At 32.0% G+C, this 26,095-nt stretch overlaps 5 protein-coding genes and 1 long non-coding RNA gene across 9 annotated transcripts; 1 reads left to right on the top strand and 5 right to left on the bottom strand.

Moving 5' to 3' along the window:
• Positions 1-637: 637 nt before the first annotated feature.
• On the bottom strand, positions 638-2,547 carry LOC112535808. Its single transcript, XR_003079886.2, has 3 exons — positions 2,451-2,547; positions 1,573-2,141; positions 638-1,056 (listed from the first exon to the last, which is right to left on the bottom strand). It is a non-coding gene; the product is annotated as an uncharacterized LOC112535808 (long non-coding RNA).
• A 1,946-nt stretch (positions 2,548-4,493) lies between these two features.
• Positions 4,494-5,724, bottom strand: LOC8282380 (blue copper protein). The gene is made up of 3 exons (XM_015723314.3): positions 5,484-5,724; positions 5,038-5,394; positions 4,494-4,859 (listed from the first exon to the last, which is right to left on the bottom strand). The coding sequence occupies exons 1-3, from the start codon at positions 5,653-5,655 to the stop codon at positions 4,642-4,644; spliced, it is 747 nt and encodes a 248-aa protein (XP_015578800.1). The 5' UTR covers positions 5,656-5,724; the 3' UTR covers positions 4,494-4,641.
• Positions 5,725-7,941: 2,217 nt separating this feature from the next.
• LOC112535807 (blue copper protein 1a-like) lies at positions 7,942-10,490 on the bottom strand. The gene is made up of 2 exons (XM_025158544.2): positions 9,354-10,490; positions 7,942-8,953 (listed from the first exon to the last, which is right to left on the bottom strand). The coding sequence occupies exons 1-2, from the start codon at positions 9,517-9,519 to the stop codon at positions 8,640-8,642; spliced, it is 480 nt and encodes a 159-aa protein (XP_025014312.1). The 5' UTR covers positions 9,520-10,490; the 3' UTR covers positions 7,942-8,639.
• Positions 10,491-10,634: 144 nt separating this feature from the next.
• Positions 10,635-12,600, top strand: LOC8282379 (nucleolar MIF4G domain-containing protein 1 homolog). 3 transcript variants are annotated; one of them, XM_048369630.1, is made up of 4 exons: positions 10,635-10,777; positions 11,172-11,266; positions 11,369-12,335; positions 12,420-12,600. In XM_048369630.1, the coding sequence occupies exons 2-4, from the start codon at positions 11,177-11,179 to the stop codon at positions 12,596-12,598; spliced, it is 1,236 nt and encodes a 411-aa protein (XP_048225587.1). In that variant the 5' UTR covers positions 10,635-10,777; positions 11,172-11,176; the 3' UTR covers positions 12,599-12,600. The 3 variants fall into 3 exon arrangements, with proteins under 3 accessions (XP_048225587.1, XP_048225586.1, XP_048225588.1); XM_048369629.1 differs by having other exon boundaries at positions 10,652-10,804; XM_048369631.1 differs by lacking the exon at positions 10,635-10,777 and adding an exon at positions 10,841-10,880.
• A 67-nt stretch (positions 12,601-12,667) lies between these two features.
• LOC8282378 (double-stranded RNA-binding protein 1) lies at positions 12,668-16,240 on the bottom strand. The gene is made up of 6 exons (XM_015723332.3): positions 15,881-16,240; positions 15,625-15,771; positions 15,181-15,419; positions 14,826-15,042; positions 13,701-14,003; positions 12,668-13,195 (listed from the first exon to the last, which is right to left on the bottom strand). Exons 1-6 carry the CDS (start codon positions 16,104-16,106, stop codon positions 12,879-12,881), a joined length of 1,449 nt encoding a protein of 482 aa, XP_015578818.2. The 5' UTR covers positions 16,107-16,240; the 3' UTR covers positions 12,668-12,878.
• A 4,114-nt stretch (positions 16,241-20,354) lies between these two features.
• Positions 20,355-25,723, bottom strand: LOC8282375 (5-methyltetrahydropteroyltriglutamate--homocysteine methyltransferase). Of its 2 annotated transcripts, none has more exons than XM_002525663.4 (12): positions 25,571-25,723; positions 23,890-24,243; positions 23,684-23,771; positions 23,416-23,543; positions 22,911-23,302; positions 22,660-22,823; positions 22,250-22,330; positions 21,986-22,152; positions 21,793-21,898; positions 21,412-21,662; positions 21,118-21,319; positions 20,355-21,033 (listed from the first exon to the last, which is right to left on the bottom strand). In XM_002525663.4, the coding sequence occupies exons 2-12, from the start codon at positions 24,237-24,239 to the stop codon at positions 20,665-20,667; spliced, it is 2,298 nt and encodes a 765-aa protein (XP_002525709.1). In that variant the 5' UTR covers positions 24,240-24,243; positions 25,571-25,723; the 3' UTR covers positions 20,355-20,664. The 2 variants fall into 2 exon arrangements, with proteins under 2 accessions (XP_002525709.1, XP_048225545.1); XM_048369588.1 differs by lacking the exon at positions 25,571-25,723 and adding an exon at positions 25,308-25,426.
• Positions 25,724-26,095: the final 372 nt, after the last annotated feature.

Below are 26,095 nucleotides of genomic sequence, written 5' to 3'. Positions count from 1 at the left end.
TTATTCAGTTAAATTACTGATTATCATCATGGTTGTTAATGCTATTATATTTTAAATAACTGCTGAGCTAACAAAATAAGAAAAAGCTTATTTAACAGTTCCTATTCAGATTCGAATTTCTATTAAGAAAAAGCTTAAATTGAACCCGAAATCCTTTGCACCAGAATGGATACTCGATTGAGAATGAAAGTTGTAATTGCCGTTAGTCCATTCACATTTGATAATTTTTGTTGTTCTTGTGTTGTCTCAGTTTTGTTCTCTAATGGTAATTCAATTTGTGTTTGATGTGGGTTCATCTTCCCCAATGTATATGAACCCTCAACTTCGATCCTTCTTAATAATCACTTTTTTGGTGAATTTTAGTGCCCACTAATTAAAGTGAAATTTTTTATACTTATTAAATATAAAATTATAAAATTTGAATAGAATTTATATAAAATATTTTAATATATAACTTTTATATAAATTACATACTAAAATACTTTTATATAATTTTTTTATATAAATCAGTCTAAAATTTTATAATTTTTACTCAATAAATTTATAAAAATATTAAAAAAGTCATTATATCTCTTGGGGTCTAGAATTCATTCAATTTTTTATTTATCTATTCATATTTCGTGATTGCACACTGACATTAATACTAATAAAGGTCTATTGAATAATAATAATAATAGCAATTGACAAATTACCATCCAAGAATATCGCAAGACAAAATTATCTAAAATTTAAAAATATAAAGCCAGCATAAGAAGCTGGTCTGCACTTACAACCTATTAATATCTGAGGTGCAAAATACTCTTATTAATTATAAATGAATATTAGGGTGCTTAAAGTGTAATCATTGCTATGACCACCATAACTGCGACCAAAATACGCCACCGAGATGACAGAAATTTGTAGGAACCACTGGCAGGAGCATCAGATTGAACGTTGATGACAAGCTTCTCGCCTTTCTCACAGTGATCAGAGAAACCACAAATGTTTCAGAACTTTTCCTGATGGCTCGCATTCCTCGAAGTCATCTCCATCCACTCTGTGCTTCGTATTTGAAGACTGGAATGTGTTGTAAATGAATTAGCCATTTATTAGATTGATTCAAATTATATTCTATAATGTGCAAAACAAAATTCATTTGAATTCCAATTTTTAATAGTTATGTCTTTATAAATAGAAAAAAAGAATAAATAATATATATTACTTTTTTTTATTTGACATTTTTATTATTTCAAATATAAAATTGATTTTATTCGGATAGGAGAGCTGTTACGATAATACCATTTTAATAAATATGACTAGAATTTCGAATCCTAAATCTTTATTAAAAAATTATCGGACTTACTCGGTACAAACATCACATTAGTCTTTTTTTTTTAATAAGAAAAACAAGTTTTGTGCACATTAAAGGTCAAAACTACTAACATGTTTGTATATATCTGGATCTAATTTTTTTATTATCTCAAGAGGTCATGGAGTTCGAAATTCAATAACATAATTTCTTAAAGAATCAAGAGAACAGTAAAATGAGAAATAAATACACGAAGAATGAAGAGACAAAGTTGAAAAGCAGACCTAATGTGTCACCAACATGAAATACTTTGCCATTAGCCCATTCGGTGTAGTTAACACCGAGTTTCCAGCCTTGATCATCCCCAACAACAAAATCAGTTGCCATGGCCACTGTCGGAAGAATAATTGCAACCATAGCAAAGCCAACAAACAGCTGATTAGAAGCCATTTAACTTGCCTTTTCAGTTAGCTCTTGCTTGCTTGCTTTATAATTATTATATTCCAATGTGGTTTTGGTAAAGGGAGAGATCGTATAGTTTAACATCCATACAACAAACGCAAATTGCAAAAGGAATGATATGGCTAATTTTGATTTTTTTTTTTTTTTATGTAAAATTAACCACCCTGCTTCATCTCTAACAATAAATTCTTTCCCATAAGTGACGGGAGCAGCAGATGCTATGCTCGGAGGAGCTGGTGCCTTTAGTGATACCATATTTATAATACCCTGCAAATGAATGCACTAAGTGTGTCCCCTATTCTGAAATTTCTTGCCATAAGCCCAAGCTTTTGGTAATCGAAATTTAGTGTCCATCCTGCTTCGTCTCCAACAATACGCTCTTTTCCCCAATCTAAAATAGAATTAAAGTAGCAACTTTATATAATGTAAACTCAAGTGAATGGCATCGATCTTAAATATCGTCAGTCAGGTAGATTACCATTTGAATAAGAAATTACAAGAGAACTCTTTTGTAATAAAAGAGAGACTTTTAACAAAATACTTTGCATTGAAGAACGAATACAGTAAATAAAACACTCATTGTAAATGTGAAAATATAAAAAAAGAATCGAAATTGAGAGAAATAGCATTGGAAAAAAAATACTTAGCTGGTTATGATATTTACAAAGACCAAAATCTGGTTATTACCATATTTACATACCTTCCAGGGATTTGTGCAGTTCCAATTCCGCCAATTCCAATCTTTCTTTCTTTTTCTTGAGTTCGTACTTTTAATCTTTCCATCTCACCGTTGCATTAGTCACTTGTGGAATAGCTATATATAATTGTAGCCTTAAAGTTCCTGATGAGTAAAGTACCAGTTATAGTACTTAACCATGCTTTTGTAGTACATGCTAGTACGTACTTAATGTCGTAATTTTCATTGCTTAGTTTGTGGGAAAAAGTTACAAAGCTTCCCTTTCATTTTAATTAACTACTAGATCCTCATGACTCTAAATATATATATATGTATAATACTTTAATTAGCTTCGGAATACATTCTATATAAGCTTATATTGCATCTTATTCCTTCCTTTTTCTTATATATATTATATTATAATCATAATCTTAACATCTATAAAAGCATGAAGTAACGCAGGCAAATAAGTTTATTAATAGGACCTTATTAATTTCTTAGTTAATTATTTTAATATAATTATTTACTAAATTTTTTTAATATATAAGTCTAATTCTAGAAATTTAAGTCTATTTGAATTTTAAAACAATAATAATTTTTCTAATTATATTAGTTTTTATAATCTTAATAAATAATATATTAATTATATGTTTAATTTAATTCAAGACAATAAGTAAAGAATTAAAATAACATACTAAAATGACAATAATTATATATAATGAATGAAAGAAAGATACTGTATAAGAGAAAAAGAAAACTATAAATTATTTATCAGTACTCATAATAGATTAAACTAAAAGAAAAATAAGTATGTTGAAATGATACCGCAATATCATTATACAATTTGATAGTACAAAGAGTTCATCAAAGAAGCTCAAAAAATATTTTTAAAATATTTAAAGAGCAAATTATCAAATTTTAATTTTAATTATATTTATCTCAAATTGCTAATAACTTAAATATATTTTATATATCTAAACCTAGGATATTAGAATTAAAAGGTTTAATTTTATAATTCTTTAAACTACACAAACAAAAGGATAGCTCATTCTATTTACTATATTTTACCTAATTAAAATAAAAGAGTTATTAATGCATATTTTTTATATTATATGTGAATCTTGAATTTTTAATAATATATTAAATTTAATTTTTTGCTAGTTATTGAAACAATCGGTATAAATCTTGAAAGTCATAAATAAATTCATTTGAGGATGAATTTATTATAATAAAGGAATCTTGTTATTATTTTAATATTAGAAATATTTATGATGCTAATGTAAATAATATTTATGATGCTACGTACATTTGTGAATAAAAAAAAAAAAAAGAGAGAACTTGATTTAGAATAAAATGTACTTAAAATCGTAATTTAATTCTTTAGTTTGTGGGGAGAAGTTACAAAGCTACCCTTTGATTTTATAACATAATTAACTATTAGATCCTTATAAGTTTAAACATAATATGCCCTTTGATTAACGTGGTATGCAGACATATATAAACTTTTAATTCATCTTAGTCCTTCCTTTTCTTATATATACAGAGATAAAGAAAGGGGAGCAACAGGACGGCAGAGAATCCGATTTAGAATTGAAAAACTACATTTATTATATGTTAAGCATAATTTTACGATATCTACTTGGGCCAGTAGAGATTTCCAGATGTTGGGGTTTGGCAGATATACAGATTGCTGTTAATCAATTGGTGGGAAAAGTTTATTTAATATGTGAATAAAATCATAAATAAATAAATAAATAAAAGAAAGAGTCTTAAATAAGTATATAAATATAGCATGCAGAAGCCGGCTTAATTTTGTAATATTCAATTATTCACAGCAGGAATTTTAATAATTGATCAACTTTAAGCACTCTACCATATGCGAATTTCTGTTGGTCCATGTATTCGTGTTTTAGTGTTTATAAAAACAACACACCTTTTTTACTGAGGTTTAACATCTAGACAATAATAATAATAATAATAAATTAATTTTTAAGTTTATAAATAATTGGGGAGGAAGATTATTGAGAAGAAGAAAGAAAGCCGCATTCAATTGTTTTGGATAAAGCAAGAATGAAACAGTAGCGAGTATCACTCCAATTTGATAGTCTGCATGAAACATGAGGCATGCAAATAAAAAGAAAACACTAAAACAAAAGCCTTTCCAATTCTAATCAACACTGACGGAATGGACGCACACAAGTGATGGAGTTCTATTCTATGGATAGTAGGGTGGTAGCACAGTCAAGAAAAGCTTCATGCCATATTCGCAATGCTTCCCTACACCACAAATGTACCATTTTCTTCCTGCTGTTGCCAGAACTATTGTGTCATTTCCGGTACTCAACGCGTCAGTAGCCGGTGGCCTAATGCAGTTCTGGAAGCCAGTTCCGTTCACTCGGTGCACGTTGTGGCCTCCAGGATTATACTTGAAGACTGCAAAATTATTGATCATCTATTAGCTCAAAATGTTCAATTATCGACTGCCTGTCTCTTATTGTAAAGAGCCAAAAAATTTAATTTCTGTTGTTCAAAATACTAAAAGAAGAGGAATAAAATAAGGGTAATAGCACAAATCAATGAACACGAAAGATGCTGGAGATTGTAAATTTACCAAGCTTGTCCCCAACACGAAACTGCTTGTCCTTAGCCCAAGCTTGGTAATCAAATCCAAGTCTCCATCCTGCTTCGTCTCCAACAATGAATTCTTTCCCATAAGTGACAGGAACAGGTGCTTTGCTGGGAGTAATGGGAGCTGATACCTTAAGTGGTAACACATTGATAAACAGTTTCATGCCATATTCACAATGCTTGCCTACTCCACAAATGTACCATTTTCTTCCCGGAGTTGTCAACAGAATTGTGTCATATCCGGTCGTTAGTGCCTCACTAGCTGGCGGCCTAACGCAGTTTTGGAAGCCAGTTCCATTCACCCGAAACACGTTGTGAGCTCCAACCTGATACTTGAAAACTGCAAAAGAACATATTTCACTAATCATAAACTTAAAATATATCAACAAACAAGTGTTTAGATATGCAAATGCATTTAGCATTAAATACCAAGCTTGTCTCCAACGTGAAATTTCTTGCCATAAGCCCAAGCTTGGTAGTCGAAATTTAGTGTCCACCCTGCTTCATCTCCAACAATATGTTCTTTTCCCCAAGCGGTGATTGTTGGAACAATGGCAGCAACACATAGTACGAAAATGAATAAAACAAGACGAGAAGCCATTGAAGTAGCTAGCTAGCTAGCTCAAGAGAATATTTTTGGCAATTATATCTCTTCTTGCTCGTGACAAGAACAGAAGTAATGAGTAGAGATGATGACTTGGAGGAAAACTATACAAGTATTTATATGCAGGGTTCATAGTGGTAGCAGTTTCAAAAGGCTAATTAACCAAGGCGGCATTGCCGAATAGAGAATCGAATACCGAGTCGTTTTGCTTACATAAGTTTATGACCATTTCAAACAGAGGTCCAGATACTATAATGATCATAGGATAAGGACATATATTTAGTCCTTTCATGCAGGACATGGCAAGTTGGTTCTTAATTTTGAACCCACTTAATAAATTAGTGGGTCAAATTAAGTTACAAAATGTTGGATTCTGAGCTGTACATATATAATTCTGGGTTCCTCGGGCTGCTGCTCCTTATGTTAAGACTATGTCAACATATTTAGTTTTAAGATTCTTTTGTTGTTTTGTTGCTTTTAAATTCTTTTTAAAGGGAAATGGGACTTGAAACATGTATTCAGTCACTAGATAGTAGTTTTTTTGGAAAATAACACAAATACTCATTTTTTTTATCTTTTTGTAAAAGATACGGCGTAAATTTATTTTTATTTTTATTGTGTAAAAATATCAAAAATGTGATTTTTTTAATTTTTTTTTCAAAAATATGATATTAGTTGGTTTTTAGTTTTTTTTTTTTTTGTTTTTGGTAAAATAATTAAAAATATCACATCCTACCATTTTTTTTTTAAAAAAAATAGTATTATTTTTAAAAATATATATAGAGAGAGTAAAAACGACATTTTATATTAATTCTAGAATATTTATAAAAATTTGCCTAAATTTTTTCTTCACAATGGAGAATATAATTGCAGTAATAGGGCCAAGCCTTGTACAACATAAAAATTGCATGAGTCACAGGCGTATTAAAAGGGAAATAATACCCAAAAATACATAAAATTCTTAATGGATTATATCCGACGTGTATATAACTCATGGGTGCACAAAAACCAACTGGGCCTCAAAGGCCTATAAATCTAATGAGTTCCAAATCTTCCTTACATGGAGACTCCACACGTGTGTATCAATAGAGTATCAAGTCATGCGCATTTGTAATTGCAATTTAATTAATAGTTTATATTATTAAATATTTAATTAACTGAAAATATATTAATAAATAAACACTATAAATTTAAATTCATTATAAGTCATTATACTTTAAGATAAATTTTTCTATTATGTTTCGATTTTCTATTATATTATTATTAATAATTTTTTATTATATCTTTTGTTTTAGTTTTTATAATTTAGTAATATTCTAAATCTTTTTAAATAAATTTATTTTTTAATAATATACTAGTAATTTTATGAAAATAAATATTATATATTAAAATTGAAAAATTTTTACTCAATATAATTAGAAGTAAACATAACAAAAATAATTTTATGTTTCTAAAAAGATACAAATAATTTTATTTTTATATATTTCTTCTTCTTTCAATTTAATTCCAAACATCAACATTATAATCTAAATTTATAAAATAATTTATATTTTTTATTATAAATTATAAATATTATATATATATATATATATATATATATATATATATATATATATATATATATGAGGTTTATAGATTATAGTCTAGAAATTCATAAATTAAATAAAAAATATTAATATATTAAGATAGATTGATAAGTAAAAATTAATGAATATACTATAATAGATGAATATAAACTTTATAAATAATGAATCTGAAATTTATGTTTAATGAACCTCGCACTAATAATAAATAAATATATACTTTATAAGTAATGAACCTGAAATTTATGTTTAATGAACCTGACACTAATAACAAATGAATAATATCATTTATAAGTAATGAATCTGAAACTTATATTTAATAAAACTGATACTAATAACAGATAAATATACACTTTATAAGTAATTGACCAAAAATTTATGTTTAATAAATCTGATATTAATAACAAATGAATATACATTTTATAAGTAATGAATCCGACACTAATAATATATGAATATATACTTTATAAGTAATGAATTTAAAATTCATATTTAATAAATTTAATTCTAATAATAGATGAATATATACTTTATAAGTAATGAACTTGAAGTTTCTGTTTAATAGGTCTGACACTAATAACAGATGAATATACACTTTATGAGAAATGAACCTCAGATTTATGTTTAATGAACCTGACACTGATAATAGATGAATATACCTTATGAATAATGAATATATCTTTTATGCAAAAGAAAAAATATCAAGTTCATCATTAACAAACTATAAATTTATCAAATAAATTAAAGGGACTTCTGCGTTGAGAAAGTCATGCTCAGATATTGGGTGGAATCTCTCGTAAATATTTTTATATTATAGAAAAAATGATGTGCGCTAACACCTAATATTTATATACATGTGCTGGTCTTAAACTAAAAAGGGGTGTTATAAAATTAAATTTATTGTCGCTCGCAAGTAGACATTGTTATATCCACTGGGTTCAATTAAGAGAGTTACTTTCACCGCTGCTGCTTCCCAGGTGGGTGAAAAATAGACATTGTTATATCCCACAAAAGAATAGATTTCATTCATTCATTTCTTTTGTCTGTTGATTAGTAATCTAATGTCTCTGCTTTGTTGCTTTAATTTTGGCCCTTTTAGGTTATAATTGATTGGAAAATGTAGAAGAAGAAGAAGAAAAAAAAGAAAAAGAAAAAAGGAATATTAAGGGGTAAAAATACATCAGAGGATTCAAATTATTGCCGCAAGCAACAAGAATTTTTTGCTTGATGGATACATAAATCAGGAATACAGGTAAGACACTAAACAATTAAAAAATCTAACTAATCTTCTAGATAAATTTCATTTATTTTGAACCAAAACATTAAAAAAAAAAAAAAAAAAGTTGTTAGATATATCCCAAAAAAATAGGATAATAACTCAAGCTACTGTTGCAGTCATCACCACTTGAAAAAGTTGATAAATGGTCTCTTTTTAGCACCCATTTCTGAATAAGCCATACCACTGATTGGAGAAGGTGCCATGCTCGGAGCTGGAATTGGAGCTTGAGGTTGCACAGTTATAACCAGTTTTTGGCCGCCATTTTTACAGTGGTTGCCTACTCCACAAATATACCATTTTCTTCCTGGCGTTGCTAAGATAATTGTATCATCTCCACTAGTTAGTGCTTGGTCCAGTGGTGGAATAGTACAATTCTGGAAGCCAGTCCCATTCACTTTGAACACATTATGAGCTCCAACGGGATATCGGAAAACTATATCCAAAAAAATTTTAAAATAAAAACATTTTACGACAATCATATAATCCATAAATTAGTACATTTGTTATTGTACGATCAAATAAAATGAGAAAAATTATTAAATTAATAACCTAATAATAAATTTGTGAATTCTCTAAAATAAAGTGACCAATCATATTATACATTCTCATAATTTAGTAACTAACCAGGTATGTCTCGTATCGTACAAATTCAAATATTTAAAAGAAATAACAGAAAAATATATTTTTGTCACATAAATTCACTAATTGATGGGATGAGATTGTTAAATCTGACTAAATTAAGATGCATTCTATAGAAATCAATTCCAATGTAAAATTATACTAATTAAGCATGCAATTATAGAGCGGTTAACATTGGGAAAGATTATCTTTACCAAGTTGGTCTCCAACTTGAAAGTTCTTGTCTGCAGCCCAAGTTTGGTAATCAAAGTTGACAGTCCAACCTGATTCATCCCCAACAATGTACTCTTTTGCCAAAGTTGTGAAAGGAACAAAGGCAGCAAGAAGCACAAAGATCAAGAATGCATTATGAGAAGCCATTAGATGGTTACTTAATTTGAGTAGAAGAGATTATGTGGATGTGATGGTCTAAAGGGTAGAAAATATTTGCTGAAAAATAACTTTGAGAGACCTTTTCTTTATAGAGACTCTTTGAGCAGGAAGAACTAAAGCAATTCGATTACTGAAGGCCAAGGACGGCATAGTAAAACATTCTTTGAAGTAAGTGTGTGAACAAAATTTGGAGATGAATTCAATGTGCACTAATAGCTCTTCTAGAGTTGTAAATCCCACGTCATTGAGAAAAAAAAAATTATTAAAGTTAAAAGGTTCAACTAATTAAAAGACATGTCAACTTTGTGACTTATAAAAAATAAAAGAAATCGCGGACTCACGTTTTAATTTAAGATCATAATCTATAGGAATATTCAATAGTTTTAAAAGAGAAGGTAAAGTAACAAGGAATCAAGGGTTTGCTAGGAATTCGAGATCAAATGTAGTGTGGAAAAACCAAAATTGATATGAACGGAAGATAGACCAAAAAAAGAAAAGAAAAAGAAGAAGAGAACTTTACATTTTAAAATAGTGTGAAAACTATGCCACCCTTACATTTTGTGAAAACTATTCAATAATTTTTTACATTCTGTTTTTTAGCGTAATTTTATTTTTTATACTGACTGAAAAATATGAGATCTTTCAAAAAAAAAAAAAGAGACATGATTAATTTCTATAAACATTAATAGCCATCTTTATCTTATAAAATTAATAGAATGGAATTTTAATATAATATAATATTAATTAAACTAATATATTTTTGAAAAGTTAAGGAAGCAAGAAAAGTTGTATAAATGTATAACAGTAAGCTCATTTAAGTTCATAGCTCAAATCAACAACAATAGCAATAAGGCCCAATCACAAAAAAAAAAAAAAAAAAAAAAAAAGAGATTTTTTTCAGAAATATAGTATAGTTATTTTTTAATTATTTTATTAACAAATAATCAAATAAAAATCAAAAAGCAACTAAACTGTAATTTAAAAGAAAAGGTTTAAAGATTATATTTTTGAAATTTTAATATAGGAAAAAAATTGACATCCTAAAATTGATAAAAAAAAATCATTTTCCAAAAGAAATTAGGTTTCACAGCCCAAAAGAACAATATTGGACATAAGCGCGAAGCTCAAGGACGAGTTGGGCTTAAAATACTATATACATCTGACTCTACTTCTACAGTGGAAATCAGGAAGACCTCCACACACTCGACAAGCTCAATTCCAGGACCTCAGCTGCGCTGCTAAACGGGTACCTTCGCCGACGCTGTTTTAAAGGGTATTTTTGCTGTCACTATTACCTGAATAGAGCGTTTGTTGTATTACTATACAGTTCATTTAAAAGGTATTAAAAGGTACTTTTGCTATCACTGGTACCTGAATAGAGTTTGTGTTGTATCACTTACACAGTATGTAGGATGAGGATTTCTTTCTTCTTCTTCTTCTTCTTTTTTTTTTTTTTTTTTTAATATCTCCAATTTGGTTCGAATTTGAAATTTTGTTTTTTAGTTGTTTTAAACTATCCTGATTACTAATTTGTTATGAAAGTTTTTCTTGTCTTTTCTTTGATCGATTTGGATTGCTTTTAAGTTATCAATATTTTGATGAAAAGAAAATGTGTAACTTTCGTTTGATTGTCTCAACAGAAAAAATGAGTGCTCCAATGTCACGCCGAGAAAGGCGAAAAGAAGCTAAGCAATCAAAGAATCAGAAAAAACATCAATCTTGGCTTGAACATCAGGTATGTAGGATTTGACTGTACTTTGTTTTATTAAGGAGTAAGTTTTATACTTTCTCTTTCTGTATTATGTGGACTACAATGGTGCTGATTTACTTTTAACAGAAATCACAAATATTTAAGCGAGCAGAACAAGCTAAAAGAATATATGGGGATTCAAAGCCTAATGTAAACAAATCAAGCAATTCATTTATTCAAAATTTGAGTGAGAGAGATGGTAAACCACAGGATACTAACTCTGGGAGACATCAGGATTTAGAGGGAAAAAACGTGGGAGTGAAAACAAAGGAAGCTAAGTCAAGGTCATCTCAAAATAATGGCTCTTCTGCTTCAAAGACAGTGAAACAAAGGAAGGGTTTGAAGAGGAATGCAAAAACAAAATTTCTAGAGTTTCTTGAAATGGATATGAAAAAGGGGGACTTGTTGGCACAGGAGGATCTGGAAATAGAGAGGAGACTTTCCAAGAAACTTAGGGTGAAGGATGGAAAATTGAGGGGCACAGATGATGAATTAAATCTGTTATTGGATGGGATTTTTGACTGTGGGCCAGATGCTGATGAGTTTCCAGTTGAGAGACTTGAAAACAGTAAGATAGATTCTGATATCATGGGTGGAGTTTATGAGCCAGAGGATGCACAGATGGAATGGGAAGAAAATGGACTTAATACAGTTTCACATAAGAAAAATAGAAAGCGCAACAAATCAAAGCAGAAGCAAGAAGAGGTTCTAGCTGCAGACACAACTAATGGTGGTATTATCAGTGGAGGTTTTGATATAGAGGAAAACCCTGGTGCAGAGTTAAAAGAGGAAGAAGGTGCCACCAAGACAACTTCACGCAAGAGAAGGAGAAAAAAGTCAAAGCAAAAGCAAGAAGGTGATACAGTAGGAGACACAAATAATAGTGCGTCTAAGCAAGCAGAAGCCCATGAGGCAGAGGTAGAGGTGGCATTACAGGAAACTCCTACTAATACACCTTCAGTAGCAAGTAGTATGAAGTATGTGGCTCCTCACTTGAGATCTCATGTAGGGAAGGAGTCCGAGGAGCAAGCTCGAATTCGCAGAAGGATTCGTGGTATGAAATTGTGCTTGTATAAACTTTGGCATTTTTGTATCCTTCAAATGCATATTTGCTGTATTAATTTTCAATATCTTGCAGGTCTTCTGAATAGGTTGTCTGAGTCCAATGTGGAATCTGTTACAGGAGAAATGACTACCATCTTTCGTGTATGTTATCTCTCTTCTCCTCTTAGAGAGATTCTATGTTATATTTGGAGCACTATCAAAAGAGTAAACATTGTTAAACGTGAAAGAATCTTTACTCATTATCTTGTCTGAGCTCTTTGTAATCCGCAAGAGGAAGAAAATATGCGAAGTACTTGAACAATGCATCTGGTAACCCTCACATCGCCAAACATAAAAGGAAATTAACATTACACTAGACTACAGATTATGGATTATATTACGTTCCATTACATCATAACAAACATGCCATTGGTGCCTAATATATTCAGTTATGCATTCACAACGAGCATAGTTTGTATTGAATGTCTGAGACCCACATAATTAGAAAGGTAATAAAGTTACTGGCAACAGTTTCATTCGTCTCTGTTAAACTTTACTGACTGGATTGAAGTGTCTGCACTGCGACCCAGTTGTCATCGCTCATGGGCAACACAGTGCTGCCTGGAGGATATGTCATGTTTGTCCCACGTGGATGAACAGTAACCTTATTATGGAGCAACATATTTTTCCCGGTTGGATGCTCAATGCTTGAACTTACGGCCGAATCAGGCAAAGAAGAGATAAGTGGGCAAGGTGAAAGTGAAATATTTTTTTTACAGCAGCTTTCTGGTCCTGCAGATGCAATGTGGGGATCACAACTGATAACATTAGCACTTGTGGTGGGAGGAGCACTGCTAACTTCAGCAATTTCTGTCAACAATTCAAAAGAGAATGCTCTCAGATGTAGATGCCATTAGTTATAAATGAAAGTGTGGATGCACTTAGCCAAAAAGATCAAAGATCCTTCATGTCCAATGAACTAGAGTGTCTGTGTCTGCATGTCGTGCAGGTGAGCAAATGTTGCCCAACATGTGAAATGAAATCATAACATTAAGAAACATCTTCTAAACAGTACTTACATCTGAAAGTGGATTAAAGCAAATGACCCACACTAATGTCTATAATATCACCTACTAATGATAACTAAGGAAAAGCTGCCCTGGAATCTCAATTGCAGTTGACATATGAATATTTTTCCATATTTCATGCCGTTCCTGTTAAAACTATTGACCATTCATGAGATGGCAAATAAAATGCAGGCAAAGGTCAGTATAACACTTCATTTCTGTCCTATTAGATTATGAAAATACCCATTATGAGTTAGTCCTCATTGACGGACTTATCTGTAGGAATGCCTGTGACCTTTTATAATTACCTCTATCCTCCTCGGCTTGTTTGTCACGCCCAGGCATTCTAGGTTGAACATTCTGTTTAAGATAAGCAGCGAGATCTGACCGTGAGCTAGAAGAAGTGAACTGAACAACTTTTTGCTTTTGGTGAGGAGGGGACAGACTTTGAGCACTCTGTCTTGAATTGCCTAGAGAAGTAATAGGCCTCTGTTTCAGGTTAGACAAAGAGGAAGCCATAAGGCTCTGACTCGAGTTTCCAGAACAAGAACCCACTGGCTGATGACTTGTATTGCTAGGAAGAAGAACCGTTGAGCTTTGCTTTGAGTTGCCTGAAAAAGAAGCCATGATATTTTATTGAGCATTAGAAACAGACTATTACATTCATGACGCCTATTTTAGCAAATGCTTCCAAACTTGTTGAATTACTGTTTCCCTTTTTGGTAAAAGGATGACAAGAAGTGCATCAATTTACAATCTACTATCAGACTATCCTCCAGTATCACAAACTTTACCTACTGACTTGATGCCGTTCATGAAGCCTAAAACTCCATTTCATGGCATTTCTCTTGACCCCAATTTTTCCCTTGTTCCTTTAGTGGAACTACTTATTGATGTCCTTTATGCAAACAATGGCTACAGAATTCCAGTAAGAAAGCTCAGAAGAGAACGTGCTAAACATAAATGATCATAGCTTTCTTGCCATCACTGAAAATGCATATTGGTGAAATTACAATTTTATTTACTAAGAGAAGACACAGTGCCCTATAAATTCATACCATAGCAAAACAGCCTCTTCTTCCTTGGCTTCACCTTTCTTCCACCTTTCCCACTATCCTGACCACAGTATTAATGCAATCCTGAACTGGGTTTTCCCATTATCAAATACTAGCTAGCAATTTAAGTTCTTGAAGAGAAACCCTAAGGTTTTTATAGGAACTAAATCCTTTGATAAAGTATAGTGAGAGAAGCCTGAATCTTTCTAGTAAAACTATCAAAGGTTTGTCACCACAATTTTTTTTAAAGAAACTCCTTATTAATTAAGAGATTGCTGACAAAAAATCAAGAATTTGGCTGATAGAACGAAATAAGCATGAAAGAATATAAATACAACCATACAGTATGTGTATGAAATATTAGGTCTATTTACATACGCTGTTTTAGAGCTTTGTAAGCAACCTTTGCTGCATTAAACTCAGCCTGCTTCTTAGTTCTAGTTTGCTGTCCAGTAAAAAACTCTCCCTTTACCTCCACAGTTGAAGCAAAAGTTGGCTTGTGAGATTCACCAAATGTAACTGTACTGTAAGATGGCAGACCATATCCTTCTTTCTGAGCCAGTTCTTGTAAAAGGTTCTTGTAAGCAAATTCATCCTAAGGAAGAAAAGTAGAGTCTAAAATAATAATTGATAATATTACAATCATAAAAATTTGTTCATGCAAAAGAAACGAGTTAGTGAATAGATGTGGCATAAGTGACAAGAAGGGCTATGAAGTAAATAGAAGACTAGCCTCTTCAGCTCCATCCGGTGCCAATGACGTCAGTGCAGCTTTTGCAGCAGCGTGCTCAGCCTTGCTTACCGTGGGGAAAAAATCTAGACACTCATAACTTTTTCCATCAATGGTGACCTTACACTTGAAGAGACTAGCATGAGGCGGACCCTGACGCTCGCAAGAATACATAGGGAGAGGCAGACCTCTCTTTTGAGCATAGCTCTGCAACAGATTTTTGTACAAGTGCTGCTGCACATCTTTCGGTCCAAAGACAAAATCGTATCAGTAAATCATCAAAAGTAAAATCAAGATTAGAATATGAAAATATATTTTGAGTCGCATACCTAACCTAGAACACATAATTTTAAATACCTAACTGATTGCGAGTGTAAGAGGCATTGACAAAAAAAATGAAATAACAAAAACATGTAAACAGGTTTAGCTCCAGAGTAAGAAAATTACCTGTGAGTTTGCCATCGTTATTAGCAATACAAGGAATTTGATTTGTTTCTTCTATATTTATTCGTAATGTTCCACCAGAAGAATTATTACTGCTATTATTATTATTATTATTCGTGCTTGATTTTGTGCTCGTAGAAACCGCAGTAACTACAATAATAAACCAAAAGGGAATTTAACATTAAGAAATTGATTCTGTAAAATAAGCAATAAAAGTAGTAGTAACGGGTCTGATTTAGTAATAATAAGAAGTAATTACCAGGAGGAAGAGAGACGGAGGAGAAGTGATCAAAGGCGAGCTTAGCGGCGTTGTTCTGAGCGAGTTTAGAGGACTTGGAGGGAGACGAAGAGGAAAAGGAATAGCCGTTTACAATGACGGTAGCATGAAAGATAGGATTGTGATCTTGACCCACTTTAGTGGTAGAATATTCCGGTAAGTTCCATGTTTTCTGGTGACATAGCTCCTGAAGCTTCGTTTTATACATTTTCCCGGTATCACGTCTCTCTTTTTCTCTCTCTCTCTCTCTGTTTGCTTATGTCGTGTTTGTTTTACTTCAAATAGGAGAGATTACCAAAAATTACACCGTTTGCATACCAGAGTTCTGATCTTTTTTTATATATATATTCTAGTATTTAACTTGTGATGACGTCGGCAAACATGAAGAAGATTACCTTTAAAAAATAATTTCTTTAATAATACAAATCAATTAGGCTCCGAAATAATTTCTCAAAATCCAATTTTATCTCAAAATCAGCTTATTGACCTAATGACACCAAGACTTTTCATTAGTAGATAACTATTCCCATTCTTTTGTACCTAGGCTATATATATATATATATATATATATAGAGAGAGAGAGAGAGAGAGAGAGTGAATGAGTGAGAGGAATGACAAAGAAGTCTTTCAGTGGAAGTGCAAAGCACTGATTGGCGATGTACATTGTGAATCAGTGAAAAGAAAGTTGTGCCAAAAACTTGCACAAGCTATTCTTTGTCCTCCAGTGATAGTGATGGGCGGCCTTGATACCCAAGGACTCATTATATTCGAGTTTTTTAACAGCAACAACATTGTCCTCTAATTTCCTCAACAGTTAAGGCTTTTAAAGAAAGTCTCAAGGATCCTTGGTCTTTTTGGATTCTTTTTATTAAAGTGGCATTCGAATTAATTTTTTGTGCAGTTTCATAGTATTCCTCACCAATGATATCATATAAGAACATAGTTGATGTTGAATCTAAAAGATCTATTGTTGGATACAACTATAGCATCTAAATGTGTAAATGTCGTGGCGAGAGTAGAGTCAGTCAAATCATCTGCAGGTACATAAACTGCTGGAATAGAAGTTATCGATTCTTCTTTTGCATAAGTAAATTGTTATTGTAAAAAATTTATTTCGGAACTAAAGGTAGGTTAATAACCCACAACAGAGTATACGTGAATTCTTTCTTGTTAAGAATTTTATGGTGCTAAAATATTATTCTAATTCAATATTGTCTTTAATTGAATGATCAAAGCATTTCACTTCTTAACGAATGGACGACTCTTCTCCTCGCTCTTCTGAACTCGTGCATATGGCATATACATGTTCTAAAAGTAAAAATTTGGGAAATTTTAGTCATTGATGGAAATTTTCTAAAGTAATATGGCAAAAATGCTAATTTTGAAGCAAATTAAATATTGAAAATTAGTTTAAGGGGCAAATTGACTATTTAACTTAAATGAACGGTGTTAAATTAATTTAGCATCAAAATGCTAATAGTGTAACATTTTCCTTTAACAATCATGAATATTATCATTTAACTCAAAGAATACTTAAGTGTAACTCAAAGATCATGTGCCAACAAGAATCGCCCTACTTTCCTCTAAAAGAGAACATCACCTTTTTGTGACGAATATCTTTTTTTTTTTTTTTTTACTTTTTCCTAAATTCATTTATTTTGATATGTGGTTCGTAGTTTTTATAACTAGAATAAATAATAAATACTTTTTCCTTATTTGATTTTAATAGGTTATTTTAATTTACAAAAATCAAGAAATTTAGTTTTTCAAAAAATATCATTCATTTTTAATGAAATATTCATAATAGAGATGTCATCTACAATAATCCAAATATTAATAGACTTAAACCAATCTATTTATAAGCTTAAGATTTAAATAAATTATAATTTCAAAGTCAAGTAAATAAATAGTTATAAGTGTTAATATTTATATTAACTAGCGAAGATTATTCTAGACATACTTAATCATTAACCAACAAATAAAAAGAGCAAGTGGCTTATATTCTTTGACGTATAAAAAAAATGGCATATATCAAAATTGGATGGAGGATATATTATTTAAATTCAATAAATAGTTCCAAATGACATCATAAATTAATTATATTCTTAAAAATATTAATACCAGTCAACATTTATATGGGCCAAAAAAAAAAAAAAAAAAAAAGGATCGAAACTATCTAAATTCCAAGCCTAATTGAATGCAGTGGGAAGGCACTTTAGTGTTGAGACTTTAAGAGGAAAACTCCAACACTTGTAGTAAAGGTTTTAATTTATTGTTGGCAAAAGCATATTTGGGCTCTTGAATTTTACATTTCTTTTTGGAAAAATTGCAAAGTATTCATGTTCCTAACTAAATATATTACATTGGTTAAACAAAACTAATTTACTGTTTAATGCCATTATGTTTAATAATAAAAAGATAATTATGAAGATTAAGAAAAAATATTTATGTAATAAAATAAAGGAAAGAAACACATCTCTCACTAAAAACCAAATAAAACTCTATTATTCTAATCTTCATCTCCTCTCTTCATCATTATTCAAAATCAAATCATTTAAAGCTAAAGAAACCAATAAATGAGTGGAATTTGTATTATTCTTAGAAATTGAAGAAGACTTGTCTTCAAAATTTAATTCATGATCAATACATATGACATGATTAGGAACTAACACTCTTTTAAGAACCAATTAGTTGTTGCTTTATTTTTTGTTCCTTTTCTTTTCATGCTTAAGAACCAAAGAAACAATAATAAAATAGAAAGTAAAATGAGAGGAACTAATGAATCTATAAACTAATTCATACATCTGTAGATTCACATTTTCAGTGGAATCAAATGAAATTAAATAGAGTTAATACACTGAAAATGATAGCATTTTAAAAATTATTTTAATTAGGATTTGAATTAAAAGTTTCATAGTTAGGAGTTTGAGAAATAAAATAATGGACTAGCTATTTCACTAGATTTTTTCCTTAGAACATTTTTTTCTTTTTTCTTTTTTAACTTTGGAAAAGAGATTGAAAAGATAGGAAAATAAGATAAAGAGAGAATATAAGAATGATTTTTTTGATATCTATCTATTGAAATTTATATTCAATTACTCATAATATGATTCGTGCGATTTAAAAAGTAAATTTCAAATACACATAAACTTCAATTTAGTTAAAGGCTTAAATGCACTAAATTGCAAAGATAGAGGGATCTAAAGCCAAAAGAAATAAAGTCCGAGTACCCAAATATGCTCTTTACCTCTTTACCGTTATTATTTTAAAATCATACTATATCACTGTAGAGCGTCTTTACCATATTTTTATATGGCAAATTTATATTTTAAAAATTTTATAAAATATTTTCTTCATTTCATAAAAATTGGCATTTTTTTTAGTATTTTATTTGAATTAAGAAAATATTTAATATATTTAATTATAGGAAAAAGAATAGTTGAATGAAATCACACTTCTATAGATATTTTTAAAATTTAATACACCCTTCTATAGATTTATAGATTTATAGATTTTTGGAAAATCGATTATAGATAAAATTAATACAATGATAAAAAAAAAAAATACTGTTGTATTGGATATATAAAAATGATAAATAATTAAAAAAATTTAGAGTGGAAAAAAATCAAATAAAATGAAGGAAGTAAGCCGCTAATATGGCATTTAATGGCCGTTGACAGGGACAGTAGTATGAAAGATAGGAGGTTATAATCTTGAACCTATTTAGTAATAGAATATTTTGGTAAGTTCCGTATTTTCCGATGGTAGCTCTTATAGCTTTGTTTTGTGTATTTTTTTTTATTTCACCTGTTTTATATTGTGTGTAGAATCCTTTCTAATCAGTTAGTATTTTACCATTTGCACTCGCCATGATGGCAAAATCTCACTTAGTACAAAGATGGGAGTTTGAACTCAAAAACCCTTCACTTCTCGAGACCAATTGTTCTTGGCACTTGACCTCAAGTGTAGTTAGTTCATTTTTCATTCAGTTTGGCCGGATACGTATATATGAGTGAAGCCGGATACTTACAGGAATGATGACTGAATTCTAAGCCAAGTCCATATTCAGTTCAAAAGAAAAGGAAAAAAAAAAAAATTTAGTCCTTAAATTTTAATTTATTTTATTTAATCATTCATATAATAGAATAAAGATAAATACAATATTAAATAATGGATTAAGAATTATATTATTGATACTAGTTAGCATTTCTATGGTAAGAAATTGCAATTTGGAAAAGGAAAAAAATAAAAAATAAAAAAACAAATTGAAGCTCATCTTGGAGTTTAAATTTGGAAAGGCAATGGGGTATTCCACTTTTCTTGTAAAGAGTTACATTTATCAATTTAATTGATTATGTTGTAAGTGTTTGGCTTCATTTTAATTATTACTTCTTGTAATTCCAAAACAATTGGTTTTAAATTTGTTCATATGCTGGAAAATGCAATAGCAGAGCAGTTAATGCACAAACTGGCAATGGCATTCCATTCCATTGATTTCGAAAACAAAATACACTAAGCAATTTTTTTTTCTTTTAATGCCTTTCAAATAAATTGAAGGCAAAAGCAAAATACAAAATATTGAAAAGTGAAAAAAGGAATTGGAAAGAAAAAAAAAAAAAAAAATCATTGCCCTCTGGGCATATTATGCCTACCAAGTATTCATCACAAAACCACAGTTATTAAATCAATAATTCCATGTTTCTGTTTTCAGTAAGAACCAGCCGGTTGGGAAGGGATTATACTCCCAACATCTCTTAAGGAAAAACTCACTTAGCACTAGCAAGCTGAGTGCGGAGGAGCTTGGCTGCGGCGACCATGTTGCTGAGAGCTGGCTTGACCTCTGAATACTTGCGAGTCTTGAGACCGCAGTCAGGGTTAACCCACAAGATGTTCATTTCAAGAACTGCAAGCATCTTGTTAATTCTGTCAGCAATTTCCTCAGTTGATGGTATTCTTGGAGAGTGGATATCGTATACACCAGGGCCAATGCCAGCTCCATACTTCACTCCCTCACGGAACACTGAAAGGAGCTTCTCATCAGAACGGGAGTTCTCAATGGTGATCACATCAGCATCCATGTCGATAATTGAGTGAATAATGTCATTGAAGTTGGAGTAGCACATGTGAGTGTGGATCTGAAGTCATTCAAACCTGATGTCAGGATACTAGAAAAAAAACAAACAGAAACAGATTTGAGTTTGGAAAAGTTGGACAGAAACCTGGGTGGTGTCCTGGACTCCAACATTGGTGATTCTGAAGGAGTGCACTGCCCAATCTAAGTAGAAAGCTTGCTCGGACTTCCTAAGAGGCAAACCCTCTCTTAATGCAGCCTCATCGATTTGGATAACGTTGATACCAGCCTTCTCAAGATCCTCCACTTCATCCTTAATGGCCAAAGCAATCTGATAACAGGTCTCAAATCTGGAAAATTGGGAAAAATAAATTATGTCAAGTGAACCAAATTCAGTTCCTGTTAGCTTTTCCTAACATTTATGATTTTGTTTTACATATACCTTGGCTGGTCATTTCTGACAAAGGACCAGTTGAGAATGGTGACAGGGCCTGTAAGCATTCCCTTCATTGGGCGGGCAGTCATGCTCTGAGCTGTCGAGGACCAGAAGACAGTCATTGGGTTGGGACGGCTAACATCACCATAGATGATTGGCGGCTTCACACATCGAGATCCATAAGATTGCACCCATCCATTGACAGTGAAGGCAAAACCTGACAACTGCTCTCCAAAGTACTCAACCATATCGTTTCTCTGCAATCATGAATGGCCACATTTAGCTGGAAGAATACGTCTTGTAAGAAAAGGCAAAGAACTATAACTCCACTTATTTTTCTTTCTTTCTTTCTTTTCCTCCTCCTAACAAATTCGAAGAAAAGTTTACCTCAGGCTCTCCATGGACTAGAACATCAATATCAAGCTCCTCTTGGAGTTTGACAACTTTGCTGATCTCCTCCTTGATGGCTTTAACGTAATCGTCCTCAGAGACCCTAGAGAGAACGGCAAGAAATTACATTAGTAACCAAATGCTATTAATTTCAAATGGAAGATTAATGAAAATTCCCATATTGACTAACTTTTTGGCCTTGTATTCACGGCGGACTCTCCTGAGTTCTATGGTCTGTGGGAAGGACCCAATTGTGGTGGTTGGGAGGATTGGAAGATTAAGCTTTTTCTGTTGGGCATCAAGTCTGGCACTAACATTTGTAGCTCGGCGGTGGTCAGAACCCTTCAAAGCAGCAGCCTGGCAAAACAAGGACAAATAAAATTGTAAGTCCACAAGAATTTGAGCATAAATAACTACTTGAAAGCAGAATGAAAAGAACCAAGAAGAGACTTACAGCCTTTTGAACAGCCTCATTGGTCACCCTTGGAGAGGACTTCCTTGAGGCCTGTGCAGCAGCATTAGCAGAGAAGAAAGCCTGAAAATCAAGCCAGAAAAATTGAGCGCTACATTGATGATAAATCCTTTTGAAGCACAAAGTATTAGAAATACCCTATGAATTAATACTACAGAAACTCAACAGGTCACTTAAACAGAAAAATACCAATTCAAAAGCTTAATTAACTAAGCAACTCTAAACCAACGCATAAAATGCCCGACCAGGTAATTGGTAAAAAATGACTCAAAATCCACTCAATTTATAGAAGCCCAGAGCCACTCTGATTATGTACTAGTAACCATAATAGAAGTTTTACTTCATCATAACATATTATATAGCTAGTTATGACATGAATATAGTGCATGTACCTCATCTTTTTCACCAGCCAAAGCCTTGGCCAATGCATTAACTTCGACAATTTTCTGGGCAGCAAATGCAAGCCATGATTTTAGTTCCTTGTCCAACTTAGTCTCGTTCACGAGATCAACAGCAGTGTGAAGAAGTGAAGAAGAGGTGGAGACTACGAGTTTGTCTGCAAAGATATTACATTTATTAACTCATAGTGTAAAATGGCAAAACAATCAGATCATCATATGAAAATGCAAGCAAGAATCAGTACCCTTGCCCACAATGCCTTCAAGTTCATGCAAGATGGTAAGAGAAGCAGCAAGATCATTGGCCCAAATATTCCTTCCATCAACTACTCCAGCAAATAGGTATTTGCCCTTGGGGAATTCACTCTTGATCAAGTCAAGGGTCTTAGTTCCACGAACCAAATCAAAACCATATGCAGTGACGCCCTTAAGAGATGTGAGTGTCTTGAATGCCTCAGCTGGGATGTCAGCAAAGTATGTCTCAATGAGAACATTCAAGCCAGATAGGGTCGACTCCAACTCAGAGTAGGCATCAGTAAATGCTTGCAGTTTGTGAGAATCAAGATCCAAAACAAGTGTAGGCTCATCAAACTGAATCCAGGATGCACCAGCTGCTTTAAGCTCAGAAATAACCTCCCTAAAGGTGGTAATTGTTGTAATAAGAAGTTAGTAATTGTTGTAATAAGAAGTTAGTAAATTCACATCAACATAAATAGCTAAAACATTCCAAGAAAGAGTTGAATTTCTTACTTGTAGACTGGAAGGATCTTTCCAAGAAGGGAGAGAAGAGAAAAGGTTTTCTCAACACCCTTGGCAGGTTTAGAAAGTAACAAATAAGAGACAGGGCCAACAAGAACAGGAACGGTGTCTACTCCATGCTGCATAAGAGACAGCGAAACAAGTGAACATGTGAGTGATTTTACCAATTTATTGAAAGTAAAAAATTGATGAAAAAAAACTACAAATACAAAAAAGAAATCCACAAATCCAAAATAACTTCCAAAAGCGGAGTACATACCGCCTTAGCCTCCTTGTATTCGGTCACTGCTTTGTGAGAAGCGTAAGAGAAGTTGACATCAGGTCCCAATTCAGGGACAATGAAATGGCTGAATCAAAGACATTATCAGGTTGCTCAGTAAAGCTTCTCTGTTTTTCTTCCTAGCTAACATAAACACATTACATAAAGTGCCAGAAAGCAAGGCATTTGCTCAAATCACTACTTACTAATTGGTGTCAAACCACTTGGTCATTTCCATAGCGGGCACAGAGGCGTTTCCTCTAGCCATGGAGAAGTATGTATCGAATCCAATCTCACCACCATTCCAGCCATATCTAGGTGGAACAGCTCCAAGCATTGCTGTGGTATCAAGCACCTGATCGTAGTAAGAGAAAGTATTGCTGGGGATATGTTTGATCCCAGCAGCAGCCATCTGCTTCCAGATGGATTCCCTGAGATCAGATGCCACCTTTTCCAAGTCCTGAGCACTGCTCTTTCCATCCCAAAAAGATTCCAATGCAAACTTGAGCTCTCTCTTAGGGCCCATACGAGGATATCCAACAATGTGAGAAGCCATTTTTCTGTTTCATACATGACACCGAGATCAAAAGTCAGTCTCCTCCATTCGAAAACTAATTAAGAAATATACAATAAAATATGCAGAGACAGGTTTTTTAGCATAAAGCAAGCAAAAGATGACAGTGATCCATTCCTGTTAGGAGATTATTTGTGGAAGATATAAGATCCATGCTATATGAATGATAAATCCATTATAGCTTCCTAATAAATATTCATAAAGTGATGTCAAATTACAAATAACAAGTCAAACGAGAAATTAATCTTTTCCCATGATTCAACTACACAATAAATGCAGATCCACCGTGCAAGATCTGCAGTATGCTAGGGAAACTGTCAATAATCACAAAACACAAAATGCTCTGATGTCTGTCATCTTATTAGTAATTTCAAATTTCATGTGCAGCAAGTAATAAGCAGGAACCATCTCATGAACTGGACTGCATGGATCGAAATCACAAGACCTATGACACGCATAGCAGATAGAATGGATATGATCCAATTCCATTCTTTGGATCGAGTGACCATCAGTTACAGTAAACTTGAATATATCAAACTATTCTTTTAAGTGCATCAAATCAGAGAATTTCAATTGGATTATGAGATCTAATGTCATTGCTAAGTACCTGAAAAGACACAAACTTTTTCCAACAACAATACAATCTAACACCTTTTTATGTACAAGAAATGCAGATCCAACTTTTATCACAGAGCATTAATAGAGCCCAGCCTGGAAACAACTTATGTATCTCTACATGAACCTACATACCATGTTGCTAAAAACCAGAATCAAATGTTCGAAAACTGATATAATCCAATAAGGAAAGGTTAAAACCCAGATCTGAAAATTCCCAAAACCATGAAAACACGGGATCTGATACTCAAAAAGCAAAAACAAACGACCATCATTTAAAAACAGACACGCTACAAAACAAAGCAAACTAAATACCAAAAGCCAGTTAAAACGTTAAAAATCCAAATGGATATCCAACAAAACACTCAAAAAACAACACTCTTGAGAAAATTAAAGAAAAAACAGATCAGTAGCATACACATTCAGCACACTCACCAGATCTCTTGTAGAAAAAGAAAACAGAGTTCTATAAAAATATTTTCTTTTCTTTTTTTCCAATTGAAAGAGAGCAAACAAAACTGTATATGAACAGAATTATGTGATGTGCGTTAGACAGTCTTTAACATGAACGATATGATCAAATTTAAAGTGAAGTAAACAATGAAGAAGACAGAGCATAAGGACGGACATAAAAGAAGTAAATTGGGCATGGCGACAGCCACAAATGAGTGATAGAAATGGAAGGAAAAGAACCGTACCTTACGGAGATAGAACCGGAAGGTAAATGAAGACTGGTTCCTTTTCCTTTAGAAGAAGAGAAGAGATAGGCACGAGCTATGGAGTTTGTGTTTTGTGCTATTTATAGAGAAAGAGGCTAATGCTGCTGCTCTGCTAATTGCTTGTAGTGGTAGATCTGTTTTCGTTTTGTTTTTCAATTTTACGCGCTTATGTTGGAGCGTGGAGTAAGATCCGGGTATGGTTGGTAGATCCATTGGGGCCCGCACATTGTATAATTAGTTCTAATTTTTTGTGGTCATTTTGGTTTTTATGGCTTAAAACTTTAAAACCTCTTCAAGGGTTTAAGCTTCTTATTCATTCAATAATTTTTAGATTCATTTTATTGTAAAGGATTCTTCTTTGTTTAGATGATCACACAAATTTTACTTTCACTCAATTATTAAAACATTTAAGAAGCATGCCTATTTTTATATATAAACTATTTTTTTTTTTAGAATGGTAAATTATATTCTATCAAAAAAATAGTAAGTTATACAAAAAATAAT

The sequence above is a fragment of the Ricinus communis genome, chromosome 10 (assembly GCF_019578655.1).
Source record: "Ricinus communis isolate WT05 ecotype wild-type chromosome 10, ASM1957865v1, whole genome shotgun sequence".
NCBI lineage: Eukaryota > Viridiplantae > Streptophyta > Magnoliopsida > Malpighiales > Euphorbiaceae > Ricinus > Ricinus communis.
This window is presented reverse-complemented; position numbering and strand designations above follow the sequence as displayed.

What these genes read in the sequence shown, in the direction of transcription:
- LOC112535807 (XM_025158544.2), bottom strand. Translation starts at nt 9,519, where the DNA reads ATGGCTTCTCATAATGCATTCTTGATCTTTGTGCTTCTTGCTGCCTTT. An exon ending in TCAAGTTGGAGACCAACTTG is followed by an intron (nt 8,954 to 9,353) that starts GTAAAGATAATC and finishes TTTTGGATATAG; the next exon opens with TTTTCCGATATCCCGTTGGA.
- LOC8282378 (XM_015723332.3), bottom strand. Translation starts at nt 16,106, where the DNA reads ATGTATAAAACGAAGCTTCAGGAGCTATGTCACCAGAAAACATGGAAC. An exon ending in TTACAAAGCTCTAAAACAGC is followed by an intron (nt 14,004 to 14,825) that starts GTATGTAAATAG and finishes CTTCTTTTTCAG; the next exon opens with GCAACTCAAAGCAAAGCTCA. An exon ending in ACAAGCCGAGGAGGATAGAG is followed by an intron (nt 13,196 to 13,700) that starts GTAATTATAAAA and finishes AATTGTTGACAG; the next exon opens with AAATTGCTGAAGTTAGCAGT.
- LOC8282375 (XM_002525663.4), bottom strand. Translation starts at nt 24,239, where the DNA reads ATGGCTTCTCACATTGTTGGATATCCTCGTATGGGCCCTAAGAGAGAG. An exon ending in AAGTGGTTTGACACCAATTA is followed by an intron (nt 23,772 to 23,889) that starts GTAAGTAGTGAT and finishes TCTTTGATTCAG; the next exon opens with CCATTTCATTGTCCCTGAAT. An exon ending in GTCAGAAATGACCAGCCAAG is followed by an intron (nt 21,320 to 21,411) that starts GTATATGTAAAA and finishes CCAATTTTCCAG; the next exon opens with ATTTGAGACCTGTTATCAGA.
- LOC8282379 (XM_048369630.1), top strand. Translation starts at nt 11,177, where the DNA reads ATGAGTGCTCCAATGTCACGCCGAGAAAGGCGAAAAGAAGCTAAGCAA. An exon ending in AATCTTGGCTTGAACATCAG is followed by an intron (nt 11,267 to 11,368) that starts GTATGTAGGATT and finishes TACTTTTAACAG; the next exon opens with AAATCACAAATATTTAAGCG. An exon ending in AATTCGCAGAAGGATTCGTG is followed by an intron (nt 12,336 to 12,419) that starts GTATGAAATTGT and finishes AATATCTTGCAG; the next exon opens with GTCTTCTGAATAGGTTGTCT.
- LOC8282380 (XM_015723314.3), bottom strand. Translation starts at nt 5,655, where the DNA reads ATGGCTTCTCGTCTTGTTTTATTCATTTTCGTACTATGTGTTGCTGCC. An exon ending in TCACGTTGGAGACAAGCTTG is followed by an intron (nt 5,395 to 5,483) that starts GTATTTAATGCT and finishes GTTCTTTTGCAG; the next exon opens with TTTTCAAGTATCAGGTTGGA. An exon ending in TCGTGTTGGGGACAAGCTTG is followed by an intron (nt 4,860 to 5,037) that starts GTAAATTTACAA and finishes ATAATTTTGCAG; the next exon opens with TCTTCAAGTATAATCCTGGA.